Source organism: Pseudonaja textilis, chromosome 2 (genome assembly GCF_049901715.1).
Source record: "Pseudonaja textilis isolate UNSWEBS1 chromosome 2, rPseTex1.2, whole genome shotgun sequence".
In the NCBI taxonomy this organism is placed as follows: Eukaryota; Metazoa; Chordata; class Lepidosauria; order Squamata; family Elapidae; genus Pseudonaja; species Pseudonaja textilis.
The window spans coordinates 22,437,826-22,453,502 of record NC_141991.1 but is presented as its reverse complement, the minus strand read 5'-3'; the positions used below and the strand labels follow the sequence as shown (position 1 = coordinate 22,453,502).

At 41.4% G+C, this 15,677-nt stretch overlaps 1 protein-coding gene across 4 annotated transcripts in view; it reads right to left on the bottom strand.

The window, feature by feature from the left end:
- LOC113447625 (laminin subunit beta-1-like) overlaps positions 1–13,973 on the bottom strand; it is a 109,466-nt gene extending 95,493 nt beyond the window's left edge. Inside the window, exons 1-2 of one of the 4 annotated variants that reach the window (XM_087923514.1) lie at positions 13,829–13,973; positions 3,491–3,551 (exon numbers count right to left, since the gene is read on the bottom strand). In XM_087923514.1, coding sequence (XP_087779640.1) covers positions 3,491–3,551; positions 13,829–13,864 — 97 coding nt within the window. In that variant the 5' untranslated portion in view covers positions 13,865–13,973. Of the gene's footprint in view, positions 1–3,490; positions 3,552–5,273; positions 5,474–13,828 lie in introns of those variants that run through there. The other 3 variants (XM_087923515.1, XM_087923516.1, XM_087923513.1) reach the window with 3 other exon arrangements.
- Positions 13,974–15,677: the final 1,704 nt, after the last annotated feature.

The window sequence follows — 15,677 nt, the reverse complement described above, 5'->3', positions numbered from 1 at the left end:
CTGAGAGTCTGAGGCCCCGTGGGGGATTATCTGTGCCCTCCGGATACCTGAATCAGAGTGCAAATGGGTGTGGAACCTTCTTGGAACTGCCAAAAGGACTGTGTTGTAAACAAGAGATAGGTGGTGTCATTTCCCTCCCTCTCTGTTGAAAGAGGGCTATTCAGTTTTGACACAGATGGCCTCTTTTACCTCTTTTTCAAACCAGTGGTCCTCTCTGTCTAGAATGTGGATGGAGAATGGGACATTAAATTAAAATGCCTTGAGCTTCTGGAAGATGAAAATCCAGCTAATAATAATTGCTGTCAGTGTCAATTTCAGAAGGGCAATAAAAAAAAACATTGTCGTTCTAGATATATTTGATGGCTTGCAATTATTCAGAGGGGAGACTTTTTACATATTCAATTGCTCCCTTGTTATTTTACTTTATCTACCCGAAGGTTAAGCATCATTGTTGAAAGCAATTTGTGATATTTCTCTCAGGGAAAGACGGATGCAGTTACAGAATGTCCCATCATACTTTCTCAAAAAAGCATTGGAATATGAGATGGGGGAATCATTAAATGATCAAGAAGCATTGTACATCGATATAGATTTGAGAATTATCAATGTTCTCAAGATCCTGCCTTAAACCCTAAGCAACTTCTTTTTTTTAAAAAAAAAAGAAGAAGGTGGTTCCAACAATATGCAGAGTATATTGGACACATTACAAGGATGATGGGTAGAGTTTTTAGGCAGACCTTGGCCCGTTCTCCTCTGAGCCCTGGTGGCGCAGTGGTTAGAATACATTATTGCAGGCTAACTCTGCCCACTGCCAAGAGTTTGATCCTGACCAGTTCAAGGTTGACTCAGTCTTCCATCCTTCTGAGGTTGGTAAAATGAAGAATTAGATTGCTGGGGGCAATATGCTGACATTCGTAAACTATGCAGAGAGGACTGTAAAGCGCTATGAAGCGGTATATAAGTCTTAAGTGCTATTGCTAAATTTTAGGACCGACCCACCAGAATCTACTGTCAGCATTTGAAGTTACCTGTGCAGCTGTAAATAGATGTGGCACAGTGCCAGCTGCTCTCAGAGCCTGACTATACTCCTACCAATGCTTGTTGTGACCTAGTTGGACTAGTAATGGGCCTCCAGGGCTTGAGGGGTGCACAGGATGATCAAGGCATGTCATTACATGCATGGCCTGACTGAAATGTGTTGGAAACTGACAGAGATATATGAGTTACAATCAGACAGAAAACGCTTTGTCCTATGGGCGACATGGAAACCTTGGCAAGCAACTCTGTGGAGCAAGATGTTGCCATCCCTGGGAAGCATAATCAAGAGTATATTTTTTCATACAGGTCTTTTTATTTTTTTTAACCCTTCCTGCTTTAAGCTTTGGGATTTTGTTCTGCTGAGATTTCTAGAGTAGGATGCACAAAATAAAACCCTCTACTTAAGCTACCTTTATCGCTCTGGCTTAGGTATATGTGTGTACATCTGTTTTTACAACTGCACAAGCATGCATACATATTTTTATAGGTACTATAATAATAAAGTTGGGTTTTTGATTTTTTTTTTTTTGCCTTCAAGTCAGATTTTGGAAGTTTGCCTTTGCCTACGCCTGCCTAGAAGAGAGTGACTAAGTCCCCCAGCTAGCTTTGTGTTTAAGCAGGACTAGAAATCACTATCTGCTGGTTTCTAACCTGGCGCCTGAAGCATAGCACCTAATTCATAACCCAGTACACATGATGCAAAAATCATATGAATAATCACTTAAATGTATCGATCAGATATATGCATTTGAAGATGGTTCCACCAAAGCTTTGTATCAGTCCAAAATTTTCACTCCTAGATCTCAATGCCTGGGACTATCCATCCTAAGCCAAATCTGAAATTCATTATGACACGAGGAAGAGTTGAGCCGCAATCAGCTAAATTAGTTTTTCATATCTATTTTGACTGATAGTGACTCTTTCTGAAATTTAGATAAATCAGTTAGACAGGATTTGGAGTCTTCTGCATGCAAATCAAATATTTTAGAACCAATCAATGGCCCATAATTGAGTGGAACTTGACATTGTAGAGTGTGTTCTTCCAATTTATAACAATGATTCCGAGTATACTGTATTTATGAATGAAATTTTTTCTGTATCCAAACATGTACTTTCCAGAAAGTAGAACTAGACCCATGCCTACCTATCTGCCTTCCTTCCTCCCCTCCCTCCCTCCCTTCCTTTCTTCCTTTATTTGACAAATTTACATAGCCACCCAATTCACACACAGAGGTGACTCTGGGCTGCTTACAACATGGGCGGCTTACAACATTTAAAAATGCAATGGATAATAAAAACCCAACCCCCGCCCCATAGCAACAATAACATAATCAAATGAGCCACTTGATGGGCTCCATATCCATTCGTGGTCCCCAGACCGACTGAGAAAATCATGTTATTATCAGAAAAGCGAAAGGGTGGAATCAACCATATCTTTTTGGGGAGGGAGGGATGATATTCCATCGAGAAAGGGGCCACTACCTTTTTCATGGCCTCACTAGATAAGAATCCCTAATCCATGGGACCTATATCATACCCTGCCCTCCCATCCTGGTAGGTCAGGTGGGTATAATAGGGAACCTGTTACCTTTCAGATAACCTGGCCCCAAAGCCACATAGAGCTTTAAAGGCAGAGGTGGTATTCAGCAGGTTCTGACCAGTTCTGGAGAACCAGTAGTGGAAATTTTGAGTAGTTCAGAGAACCGGCAAATACCACCTCTGACTGGAGATTTTATAGTATCCTTCCCCTGCCATGCCCACCAAGCCTCGCCCACAGAACCAGTAGTAAAAAAAAATTGAATCCCACCACTGTTTAAAGGGGATAACCAGCATTTTGGGTTGCAAAAGAAAAACTGTCAGAGACCAGTAATTCAGTAATCCTGCAAAAAGAAATAAGATGGAAGCTTCAAGCTTCCCAGCCTGTCTCTGTTGCTGGCCCAGAAAAAAATGGAAAAAGAAAAAACTGCTCCAAATGGATCCGTTTTTGGCAAGCAACACGTATGCCCCAAAGCTAGGAGAAATTTACAAGCTTACCCAGTCACAAGCTTAATGTGTGGCCAACTAATTGCATCCACCTACACAGCAGGCATTTCCAAACTTGGCAACTTTAAATCTTGTGAAATTCAATTCTCAGAATTCTGGTTGAGGAATTCTGGGAGTTGTAGTTCATAAGTCTTAAAGCTGCTGGGTTTGGAGACTCCTGACCTATGGCATAACCAGCCAGCGGATGTCAAGACTGCTCATTCACAAAATATATGCCTATAGGACAGGGGTCCCCAAACTTGGCAACTTTAAGACTTGTGGACTTCAACTCCCAGAATTCTCCAACTAGCTATGCTGGCTGGAGAATTCTGGGAGTTGAAGTCCATAAGTCTTAAAGTTGCCAAGTTTGAGGACCCCTGTTCTATAGGATTTAGCCCAGACCAATGACAGCTCCTGTATCAACACTTACCCCAGAGAGTCAAATAGTACAGCAGTACCATTGGCATGGCAGAGAATTTCAACATTTCAACCTGCAGGTTAAAAAAAAAAGCAGAAATTAAAATCCTGACTTTTCTTGTCTGTCCTATCTAAGAAAGGTGTAGGAACAGGGGCTTATATAATGGTGGAAGAACTGGAATTCACTTTATTAATTAGTAACTAATTAATTAAATTAATTAAGGAAATTTTAAGCCATAAAGTGAGATGAGCAGCATATACATTTAATTAATAAATAGACAAATAAATACATTTAGAATATTTGCGTCAAATCTTCCTCTCCTGGCAAAAAAATATAGAGAAGACTGGCACACATGTATTTATTTCGTTGTTAAATAAAAGTTTATTTACAACTTTAAATAAACATTAAATACAGCACATCATTTATACTTTATGAAGTCATATAAGAGTTTACTATATGACATGTTGATTAAATTAAAACAGCAACTCTAAGTGTGTTTACTCAAGAGATCCAATCTGTTAGTGGAGTTTAGGCACAAGTTACATCTACCTAGGATAGCAAAATAAGTTTTTTTTAATAATATCCAAATAGAAAGAAAGATACAAACTTTTTTTATTATTAGATTTTTTTTTTTGTATCCTCTTCTTAGTTTTTGCCATTTGGGAAAATAGGAGGAAATAAAATGTACTATATAAATATTAGAATTCAGTTTTGCAAAGCAAAATTCAGTTTTGGTCTACATTTTGCAGCACTCTCAGCCAATCTTAACCAATTCTTTAAAAAAATCCTCTGAAAGCAAAAAAAAATGAGATATTTTTTTTCTTGGCATTTTCTAAAATTCTCCTTCCTTCATCCTTCACATTTTGGTGTGCGTGTGTGTGTGTGTGTGGTGTGTGTGAAACCCTGAGTTACCTATACTCTGGTGGGGGGAAGCGGATTGTAGCTCATACAGGCAGCATATGATAGAAAAAGCTCACAGTAGGATTTTCAAGGCAACCATGAGTAGAGTAACAAAGAGTATGTGGGGGGGGGGGTTTCCTCATTCAGAAAAATTAAAATTTGCATCTATTTAGACTGAACTGAAGCTGAAATTGAAGCAACTGTATTTCATTTGCTGATCACCTCTTCCCTTTAGAGAGACATGCCTATAAATTAATATATTGGTCTGCCTGCCTGTGTTTTCAGGGAGAAAAATGAACATAAATTGTATGTGCCAAAGGAAAAACTGAGAGGAGATGGCAGGTAGAAAGAGAAGGACCCAGATGGATGGAAGTAAGGAAGGAAGGAAGGAAAAAAGAAAGAAAAAAGAAAGAAGGAAGGAAGGAGAGAGAAAAGGAAAAGACTGAGAGAGAGAGGAAGGGGGAAAGGAAGGAAGGAAGGAAGGAGAGAGAGAAAGAAAGGAAGGAAAGAAAAGACTGAGAAACAAAGGGAAGGAAGGAAGGAGAGAAAGAGAGGAAGGAAAAGGGGGAGGGAAGGAAGGAAAGGTTATGAGGAGGAAACACAATCTGAGAACTGGAGAGTTGGTGCATGGGTGAAAATACACGTCGTCCTTTCTGTATGAGCCATAGACCTCAGCCTATATTTCTCACACAAACACACCATGAACCTCCCTGTAACGATATTAGAAAAATCCTGCTGTGGATAATATGCCGTTCCCATCAGATACACGCACTTTGCAAAACAAACACCCCAAGCAACCGCTATGCTCTTTAGCATTAAAATGTTATTCTTTCTAGCCTGCGTATAAATTGACCAGGAGGAAAATCACTCTGGGGCGGAACTGAGCCCAGCCTACGCCAAGGTCCCAGCCAGAGAAGTGTGGTCCTTTTTCCATCCTGGCTGCCTTCTCCTCCAGGATGTTCTCATACTCACTTCATGAAGGCCAGCAGCGTGGGCCTCTCACCTGTGGTTTCATCTGCTCCTCCGGCCTCCAGAATTTAGAGAAGAGCCGAAGCGATTCTTCCCTTTCCTTCACCAATAAGGAACTTTCCACTTGTCCAGCCAAAATGCCCTAATTCCCTGTTGTCCGGGCAGCGTGAGAACTCTGCTGTGCAAACTCAAGTGCCGATGGGTAAAAAAATAATCCGGCTTTTCCCACCCGCCCGCTCTCCATGAGGGCAAAGCAGAGCTGGAGGCTGAGCTTCATTCAAATGGAGCTGGGACTCTGAAAGGGCCTAACGGTCTCTAAGCTACGGGAATGTCACAGCCTATTCTTTTCTGCTCCATGGCACACAAAGTCTGCCTGCTCCGCTCCAGGCGCAGGCCCGGCGTTGGCTGTCTGAAAGGAGTGAAAGACAGAGGAATCTCCCATAGAGGAGGAGAGAGCAAAACAGGCCCCTCGCTTCTTCGTTCCTAAACAGGCCTCACCAGACTTCGGATGCTTGAGACAAGAGGCCAGGAAGCTGGGGCCTAAAACCTGACCAGTTTGGTGATCCATGACATCCTGAAGGAAGGATTCAGGCTCGCTGTCCTGCCAAGGGACCAGAAACCTCAGACTTTCAAATAACAGGAAGTCCTCAACTTACCTTATGATTCTTGACTCTTGACGAATGTATTTTTTATTTTATATACACTGAGAGCATTTGCACCAAGACAAATTCCTTGCGTATCCAATCACACTTGGCCAATAAAGAATTCTATTCTACTCTATTACTTTTCTATATTAGAACTGTTCATTTAGTGACCATTCGAAGTTCATTTAGCAACCCTTCAAATGGCACTGAAAAAAAAAAGGTGACTGATGACCGTTTTTTCATACTTATGTTGCAGCATCCCAATGGTCAGGTGATCAAAATTCAGACGCTTGGCAACTGACTCATATTTATGACCATTGCTGTATCCCCGAGGGTCACGAGATCACTCTTGGCAATTTTTTGACAAGCGAAGGCAACGGGAAAGCCATATGCACTTAACCACCGTATTTAACAGCAGCAGGGTTGAATTTATCAAGTTTATTAGGTTGTAAAATGAGGGCAAAATTCATTTAACAACTGTCTCGCTTTAGCAACACAAATGTTGAGCTCAATTATGGTTGTAAGTCAAGGACCACCTGTAACGAAAGGGAGTCCAAGCACCAAGGTGTTTAGAGAAGCGGCTCCCTGATGGGCAATTACACGCCAAACAAGGTCAATGCCTCAGCCTTGCCTTTTGGGCAAGAGGTCATTGTCTGAAGGCCAAGGGATTCCCCTCTCAGAGGCGCTGAAAAGCAGAGCACTGCCTGCTTTTTGGGCCCCGTGAGGACAAAGGCGTCACTTGTGCTTCCACCCTGCCCAGCCTCAACCGGTTCCCTGGGAGCCTGGCGGAGTTAGGGCAGGAATGTACTTGTTTTGTCTTGCACCAGGCTTTCTCATAAAGGTACCAAGAATAGCTTATCCTTCCTCCCCTTCTCAGCTTTGTTCACTCCCCCAGCCACTTCTTCTTCAGTTTTGGTAGGATGCTTTCTTTTACACACAGGAGGCAGGGTGGGAAAAGCGAGAGTTTTCCCCAGAGGCTCCATCAAGGGCTTAGCCAGGCAGAAAGCTGTTCTTAGAATGAGCTGAGATCCTCTCCGTTTTTCCTCTGCAGAAAGGACGGGCAACGAAGAAGTCTGCCAATGGGTACAGAAACCAGCCCCTGACAGGACCTTCTCAGATTTTGGCAGCAAAATGAAATCACTGGGATTGCAGGCAGAATGGAACATGCCCCAAGAGCTTACAAACTTTCTCGTGTTTCCTTCTTGCCGGGCTGTCGGGCTTCAGTAAACCAATATAGGTAGTCCTCAACTTACGACCGCAATTGAGCGCAAAATTTAGGTTGCTAAATGGGAAATGTGTTCAGTGAGTTTTGTCCCATTGTGAGACTTTTCTTGCCACATTTGTTAAATGAATCATTGCAATTTTTTAAGTTAGTAACACGGTTGTTATGTGAAACCTGTCCCAAAAGGTCATCTCATGATCCTGGGACACTGTTACCATCATAAATATATGCCAGTGGTCAAGTGTCCAAATTCTGATCATGTGACTGTGAGGATGCTACAACAGTTATACGTGTGAAAAATTGTCATGAATCACTTTTTTTTCAGTGTTTTTATAACTTTAAATGGTCACTAAATGAATTGTTGTCAGTCAAGGACTACCTTTAACTAGAAAGTCAATTGGTGGGTTTTATATATATATTTATATATATATATATTTACTTCCCATTTTACGCAGGAGAAGACCTGAATAACCAAAGATCCATATATATATATTCAGCAATGAAATGCGATGCTGAATTATTTTCCATTCAACATTGGGACAAAAGAAAAATGGCAACAAAAATATATAAAGAATATTCAATACTTGGATTTTCCTCTGGCTATTATTTGACTGCCAAGATGTGTATAACAGGCTTACTTTCCCTTTAAAGCCCCTTAACTTTATCAGTCTGTCCACTGACTCATTTGTGGGTGTATCAGTATTATTAGTGCGCTTCCTGAGGAGTTAGAGCTCTGAAATTTTGTATATTGGCAGCCAGGACTTTCTGACTAAGAGTTGGGAAACAAAAGATTCAGAAATAAGCCAAAGGATTAACTTACTCCCACAGAAGCTAAATGCTTGCAAGTTAGAAAAAGAGAGAAACCTGGAGGGACAGGTACTCATTTCTGCCTCAAAGGGGGAGAGCTAAAAATATAAATTACTAACACCTCAGAACACTGAAGGGCCAAATATATCCAACATAAGACACTGCATTAACTGGGGAAATGCTAAGCATCCTGCTGCCTTTTATATATTTTGAAGTTTGACTCCCATTAAATCCCAGGTAGCATACCCCAAAATTGGGAATTCTGGCAGATCCCAGACTAACACTTCTTAGCTAGGAAAATCTAAAAGAGGGTAATCAATAACTCGCTCTTGAGAAAGAGAAAAATAAAAGAATGTATTCCCAAATGATTACAAGAAAAGATTCACATAGAGAATACTGCGCATAACCAAGAAAACGAATAAGCAGGGATCAGCAAGCAAATCAATGAAGAGTTTTCACTCAGGGTACAAATGGCCAGACTCAAATGACCTATGGTATTTTGGACACACTGTGTGAAGCTGTCCCATTGGGTAATTTGAAAGAGTAGGCTAGGAATATATTGTTATAGGGGGAAAAAAAATCTATCAGGTAGTCCTCGATTTATGACCACAATTGAACCTAAAATTTCTGTTGCTGAGCGAGATAGTTATTAAGTAAGTTTTGCCCCATTTTACAACCTTTCTTGACCCCATTGTTAAGTGAATCACTTCAGTTGTTAAGGTATGACATGGTTGTTAACTGAATCTGGCTTCCCCATTGACTTTGCTTATCAGAAGGTAGCAAAAGGTGATCACATGACCCCAGGACACTGCAACTGTCATAAATATGAGCCAGTTGCCAAGCTGCTGAATTTTGATCACGTAACCATGGGGACGTTGCAATGTTCAGAAGTGTAAAAAACAGTTACAAGTCGTCGTTTTCAATGCCGTTTTAACTTCGAATAAACAAAAGATTGTAAATCAAGGATTACCTACATGTTGTTGCTAGGAGTCAAAAATGACTTGATAGCACATAATCAATCAATAAATCAATCAATCAACCAAGAAGGCCTATTTTCATGTGATCATCATCCTGCTTATTTGGAGAAGCTCTGCTTGCAATTGTGCTCCAGTTTATGAATGGAGACCACACTATATTCTTAAGCTAAGTTTTTCTGAAAACTGCTGCGGACAGAATACAAGGTTCTGCCGACCTAAGGAAGGGTACAAATAATCTTTCTATAGTTGAACAATAAATGTTGACTAGTAATGACATTAAATGTCAATCATCTTATTTTTGTTAACATGGGTTAGATTTTCCTCTTATAGTGAGAAGAAACAGTTAATAAAATAGAGGTTGGCACGAACCACCTTTTGTGGTTAGTTACTTACTAATTCCCATTTAAAAAGTACAAGTGCTGATTTAAGGTAACTCGTGAGCCAGCATCTGCAAATGCCTAAGTATGCTATTAAGGAAGCTTACTTGAGTTCAGGGGTTTGGTGGTTTGGAGATTTTGGCTCAGGAATTTGTTTTGTTCCTTCAATACTCTTTTTCACAACGTATTAAGCAGAAAAATGCATAGAATTACGGAGTTGGAAGGGACCTTGTAGGTTATCTAGTCCAATTCTCTACTCAAGCAGGAGAACTTATACCATTTCTGACAAGTGACTGTCCAGTCTCTTCTTGAAATCTTCCAGTGATGAAACTCCCACAACTTCTGAAGGCAAAGCTGTTCCATTGGTTGATTATTCTTTCAGAAAATTTCTCCTTATTTCCAAGTTGAATCTCTCCTAGATCAGTTTCCATCCATTATTCCTTGTCTGACTTTCGGGTGCTTTGAAAAATAGTTTGACCCCCTCCTCTCTATGGCAGCCCTTCAAATATTGGAAGACTGCTATCATGTCTCCCCTGGTCCTTCTCTTCACTAGACTAGTGATGCCCAGTTCATGCAACCACTCATCATATGTTATAGCCTCCAATCCCCTAATCATCCTGTTTGTTCTTCTCTGCACTCTTTCTAGAGTCTCAACATCTTTTTTATAGTGTGGTGACCAAAACACCTAAGGAGGCATCACAAGAGAAGTATAAGAAAGGGAATTGGGGTCTGCCAGATTCCGTTTCCGGTCCCCCTTTCATTAGTTAACTTAGCATCTGGAATTTATTTTGCATGAGGAGACAATGTTTCTCTAACTTCAATCATGCCTAGCCTAAAATCTTGGTTTATCAGATTCATTTGCACTCCATTCCACAACACTAACATTTTCAACTATCCACTGAGCTTGAGCTTGCTTTTCCTCGCTGCAACCAACTGACCTTGAAACTTGTTTCTATTAGGAAACAATATTTGGAGTGATGGAAGCACAAGAGTCCAGAGTCAATCCAAAATGGAGCAAATGCTATGTGTGGTTAAGAAAACGGGCCTTCATTTGCACAATGCATCACTGACCTCTATAGTCTCCTATTATCAAAGCCATCTTCTTGCCCTGTTTTAATTTTTTTTATTCATTTATAATACAAAATACAAAAGAAAATAATAAAAAAAAATAGGGGGGAAGAGAAAAGTGTAGACAAGAAGGAAAAAGAAAGAAAAGACATTGACTTCCGACTCCCTTTGGTGCAGTAGAATAAAATAGTAACATCAAACCTCAACTTTTTTACTTTTACATAATAGTCTAAACTAGCCTTTTCTATATCAATTCTTGCTCTGTTTTAAGAGCATCCCTTAAAGGTCAAAGAGGAGACCACTTGAAGCTTACTGGATGACCTTGGACCACTCTTGTTCAGCCTACACATTTGCATCCTTAGCCTAGGAAGTATTCAGCCAAATTGGACTACTGGGACATGTCCAGGGGCTAAAGCAGGGGTGTCCAACCTTGGCAACTTTAAGACTTGTGGACTTCAACTCCCAGAATTCCTCAGCCAGCTTTGCTTTGCTGGCTGAGGAATTCTGGGAGTTGAAGTCCACAAGTCTTAAAGTTGCCAAGGTTGGACACCCCTGGGCTAAAGTATCAGATATAACTATAAAGCACATCAGAAGAAAAAAAATATTCCCATAAATTACAGACAGTCCTGGACTTCTATCATATCACAAGACCTAAAATAGACACCTAACATCAATAACGTCATCAAAAAAGCACAACAAAAAATGTTCTTTCTGCACCAACTCAGAAAGCTCAAACTGCCCACGGAGCTGCTGATATAGTTCTATAGAGGAATTATTGAGTCTGTCATCTGCACCTCTATAACTGTCTCGTTTGGCTCTGCAACCCAACAAGACAGACACAGACTTCAGAGAGTAATTAGGACTGCAGAAAAAACAATTACTACCAACCTGCCTTCCATCAAGGACCTATATACTGCACAAGTCAAAAAGAGGACCGTGAAAATATTTACAGACCCCTCACATCCCGGACACAAACTGTTTCAATTCCTACCCTCAAAACGATGTTATAGAGCACTGCACACAGAACAACTAGACACAAGAACAGTTTTTTTCCTGAACGACATCACTCTGCTAAACAAATAATTCTCTCAACACTGTCTAACCATTTACAAAGTCTACTACACTACTATTACTACTAATCTTCTCATCACTCCTTATCACCCATCCCCTCCCACTTGTGACCGTATGACTGTAACTTTGTCACTTGTATCCTTACGATTTATATTGACTGTTTCCTGGTATGACTTGATTGCTTATTGTACCCTATGACTATCATTAAGTGTTGTACCTGATGACTCTTAAATCTTGACAAATGTAGCTTTTCTTTTATGTATACTGAGAGCAGTTGCACCAAGACAAATTCCTTGTGTGTCCAATCACACTTGGCCAAAGAATTCTCTCAACTTACAACCACAATTGAGCCCAAAATTTCTGTTGAGACATTTGTTCAGTGAGTTTTGCCCCGTTTTACAACCGTTTCTTGCCACAGTCATTAACTGAATCACTGTAGTTGATCAGTTAGTAACCTGGGTTGTTAAGTGAATCTGGATTCTCCATTAGATATTGCTTGTCAGAAAGTCGTAAAAGGAGACCCCGTGACTGTGGGACAGAACAATGGCCATAAATATGAGGCAGTTTGACAAACATCTGAATTTTGATCACATGACCAGGGGGATGCTGCAAAGGTCATAACTGTGAAAAATGGCCAGGTGCCTCATTTTTCAATGCCCTTGTAATTTTGAATGGTCACTAAATGAACTGTTGTAAGTTGAGGACTATTTGTACAGGTAATCCTCAATTTACAACTATTTGTTTTGTGATCGTTCAGAATGACAATGGGACTGAAAAAAGTGACTTACAGCTAACCCTTACACTTACAACCAAAAAGTGACTTACAGCTAACCCTTACACTTACAACCAACCTCGCCTTCCCACGGTCATGTGATTAAAATTTGGTTGCTTGGCAACCAGCATGTCTTTACAAGAGTTGCAGTGTCCTGGAGTCATGTGATCACCATTTGTGATCTTCCCATCTGCTTTCCAGAAATCAAAGTCAATCAGGGAAGCCAGATTCACTTAATGACTGTATGATTCCCTTAACACACCTGCACTGATTCGCTTAATCACGAAGGCAAAAATGTCATAAAATTAGGCCCAACTCAGAACAGCCACCTTGCATAACAAGAACAAAGTTTCTCTCAGTTGTGTTTGTAAGTCAAGGATTACCCGCACTCACCTGAACAAAATTCTGCAGCAATTTTGCACAAATTATTTTGGTACAGAAGAAAGCCAAAAACTATGCACTGGAAATCTAAAAGATGCCCCTTTTTTCAGTTTATTCCTCAGTCCTGAAATCTCAGCAAACCTCCTTCCATGTACCTTTTATTATCTGAGGGCTGGAGACTTGGTGTTCTTTTAAAAAATACTATTAATGGAAGCTGCAACAGCTTTCTGAATGTGGTGCCAAACACCGTTTCTTGTTCTTGCATAGCAAAAGGAATGCCTGCGGCTTTGTGCAAGGAGCGTATATATAGTAATCTTGTTGCATTCCCATTCATAGCAAGGTATTGGTGATTCCCAACCACAGTTAACACAGCATTAGATTAATCATCCTTTTTGCCAGGATTTCTAAACATAAAATGTTTTGAGCAAGAATTTTAGGTTTGGAAAGGGGGTGTCCGTCTTCTCTCTTGGCAGCCTGTCCAGAAATTTAATTCTCACCTGGGGGCTGCTCAGTTCCAAGGTCTGAGCTTCGGTGGGAAACTACTCCAGCCTTCCTTTGCAATTGTAGCTTTTGTTCTGCTTCCTTTTGCTGGATTAAATTATATTTATCCCTCCAATCTCAGATGTATGGATGGAAGACCTACTTTGGCCAGGACACTGGAGTTGGACATTGGCCTGTGCTGCCTGTTGTCTCCCTATCCCCATCCTCTGTTATAAAATTAAAATTGTACATTGATAAATAAATTGAGTAGGGCACATCCTTTTCTTGCACCAATTGCTTACAGAACAGCAATCCTCTTTCCTTTGAGTTGAGCCAGGACACCACTGATAACTCCTGTTAGTAGACAAGGAAGCAGGATAGGAATATCTCAGTTATTCCAGAAGGATTTAAACTAGAACCTTTTTAGTTAGTCCCCAAGAAGCCAAATGCATCTGGCAAAGGCCTTAGGAGTTGGCTGCACTGTTCACCTTTCCCCTTCCAAGGACACAAGATGGCTTGCAAAGAAGCTCTTTCATATCTAGTCATCCACTCCACAAATTTCCATTACCAAAAAAAAAAAAAAGTTCTGGCCAGACAAGGGGATAACAGATCTCTCATGCCACGGCCAGGAGCCTCCAGGAGCAAGGAGAGAGACAGGGAGAGGGAAAGGCCCAACTCTTACCTGGGAAGAAGACTCGGTTGTGGCTCCAGGCCTCATGCCAATTTGGGGAGGGTGGCCCAGTTGGGGCCCCTCTGCAGCTTGCACATGCAAGAGCTCTATTGCCTTAAGCGGTGCAAAGTGCTCTGCAGAGCTGCCTGTTCCTGGAGAAGGGCTCCTTCTTTCAGCAGCTCCTCCTCCCTTCATGCAGTGCCAGGGGACGGGTGGAAGGGAGGGAGGGATCAGCCCTCCTTGGCAGTTGAGCCAAGATAACTGCAACTAGGTAGAGACTCTCCCCGTTTCCGGGAATGGCCTGGTGCCTGACAGGAGGGAAAGGTGATTCCCTGAAGTTCTCCAAGGAACACTGGCTCTTCTGATCCAGCATACAGGTGTTTTGGCCTGAGTTACACACTGATGGAGAGGGTTACAATGCCTTGGTCTAGCAGAAATCTCTGGATCCGGACACAGAAATTTCAACTACTAGCAATGAGTTAGAGGACATGAGTGTCAAACTCAAGGCCCGTGGGCTGGATCCATTCTGTGGGGTGCTTAGATCTGGCCCGTGGGACTGTCCTGGAAACAGCAAAGGACCAGCCCGCAGTGCCTCTGCCAGTGAAAACGGAGCTTGAGAGGGGCATGCGCAACCTCCATTTTTTGCTGCCAGAGGGCTAGCAAAACAAACTATGTTTTTTTTTTGTTTCCCCTTTTGTATTTGAGCATCCAAGAAGGGACAGGAAAGGAGAAAGAGGAAAGACGAAGAAAAAGAAGGGAAGATGGGAAGAAAGCAAGGAAGGAAAAATAAGGAAAGAGGGGAAGGAAGAAGAAAGGAGAATGAAGCGGAAAGGAAAAAGAAGAGAAGGAAGGGAGGGAGATTATAATGAGATGGACGGAGGCTCCTGCCTTAGCGTTGGCCACCACAGGTTCCCCCAACACTAGTGACCTCGAGCTGACCATGTCCCCCTGACTCCCCCCCCCCAGGTCAAACACAACCCTGATGCAGCCCTCAATGAAATAGAGTTTGACACCCCTGAGTTACAGCTACCATGTCTGGACTGGCAATATCTAGATGGCCCCTGCAAAGATAGGAAAATAATCACTTGTTGCTATCATCCTATGGATTTTCACAATCCAGATTTAGGAGTGCGATTAGTGATCCACAACCAGATCTTTGCCACAACACGCTCTTCAGAACGGAGAGCTACCAGCAGTCTACTCCAGATTTTGAAAACCATATCTTTTTCATAGATCTGTAGGGCAGCCACGCTCTTGATATGACCAAGAAGTCAAGCTGTAAATCAGCAGAAGATCCTGAAAATCTTTAATGAGGTGCAGGATATTTATTTATTCATCCACTGCCAGAAGTTTGATCCTGACCAGCTCAAGGATGATTAAGACTTCTACCAAGGTTGGTAAAATGAGGGTCTATATTGTTGGGGGAAAGATACTGACACTGTAAACCTCTTAGAAAGGGCTGTAAAGCACTGTGAGGTGGTATATAAGTCTAAGTGCTATTATTATATGTACGTGTGTGCCTTCAAGTTAGTTTTTGACATCTGGTGACAGCCTGAACTATTCCCTGCAGTTTTTATGTCAAGGCTGTTCAGAAGTAGTTTGCCATTGTTTTCTTCCCAGGGCTGAAAGAGAGGGACTGGCCCATGATGACTCATCTGTCAGGATTAGAACTTAAAACATCATGGTTTCTAGCTTGCTGCCTTAATCACTACGCCCAATTGGCTCTCTATTTTTTTTTCTTCTTCTGTTCAGTCATAACCAATCCTTGGACATTGCCTGGACAAGTTCCTGTAGTTTTCTTGGCAATATTTTTCAGAAGTGGCTTACCATTGCATCCTTAAAATAAAAAAAAAGCATTGAA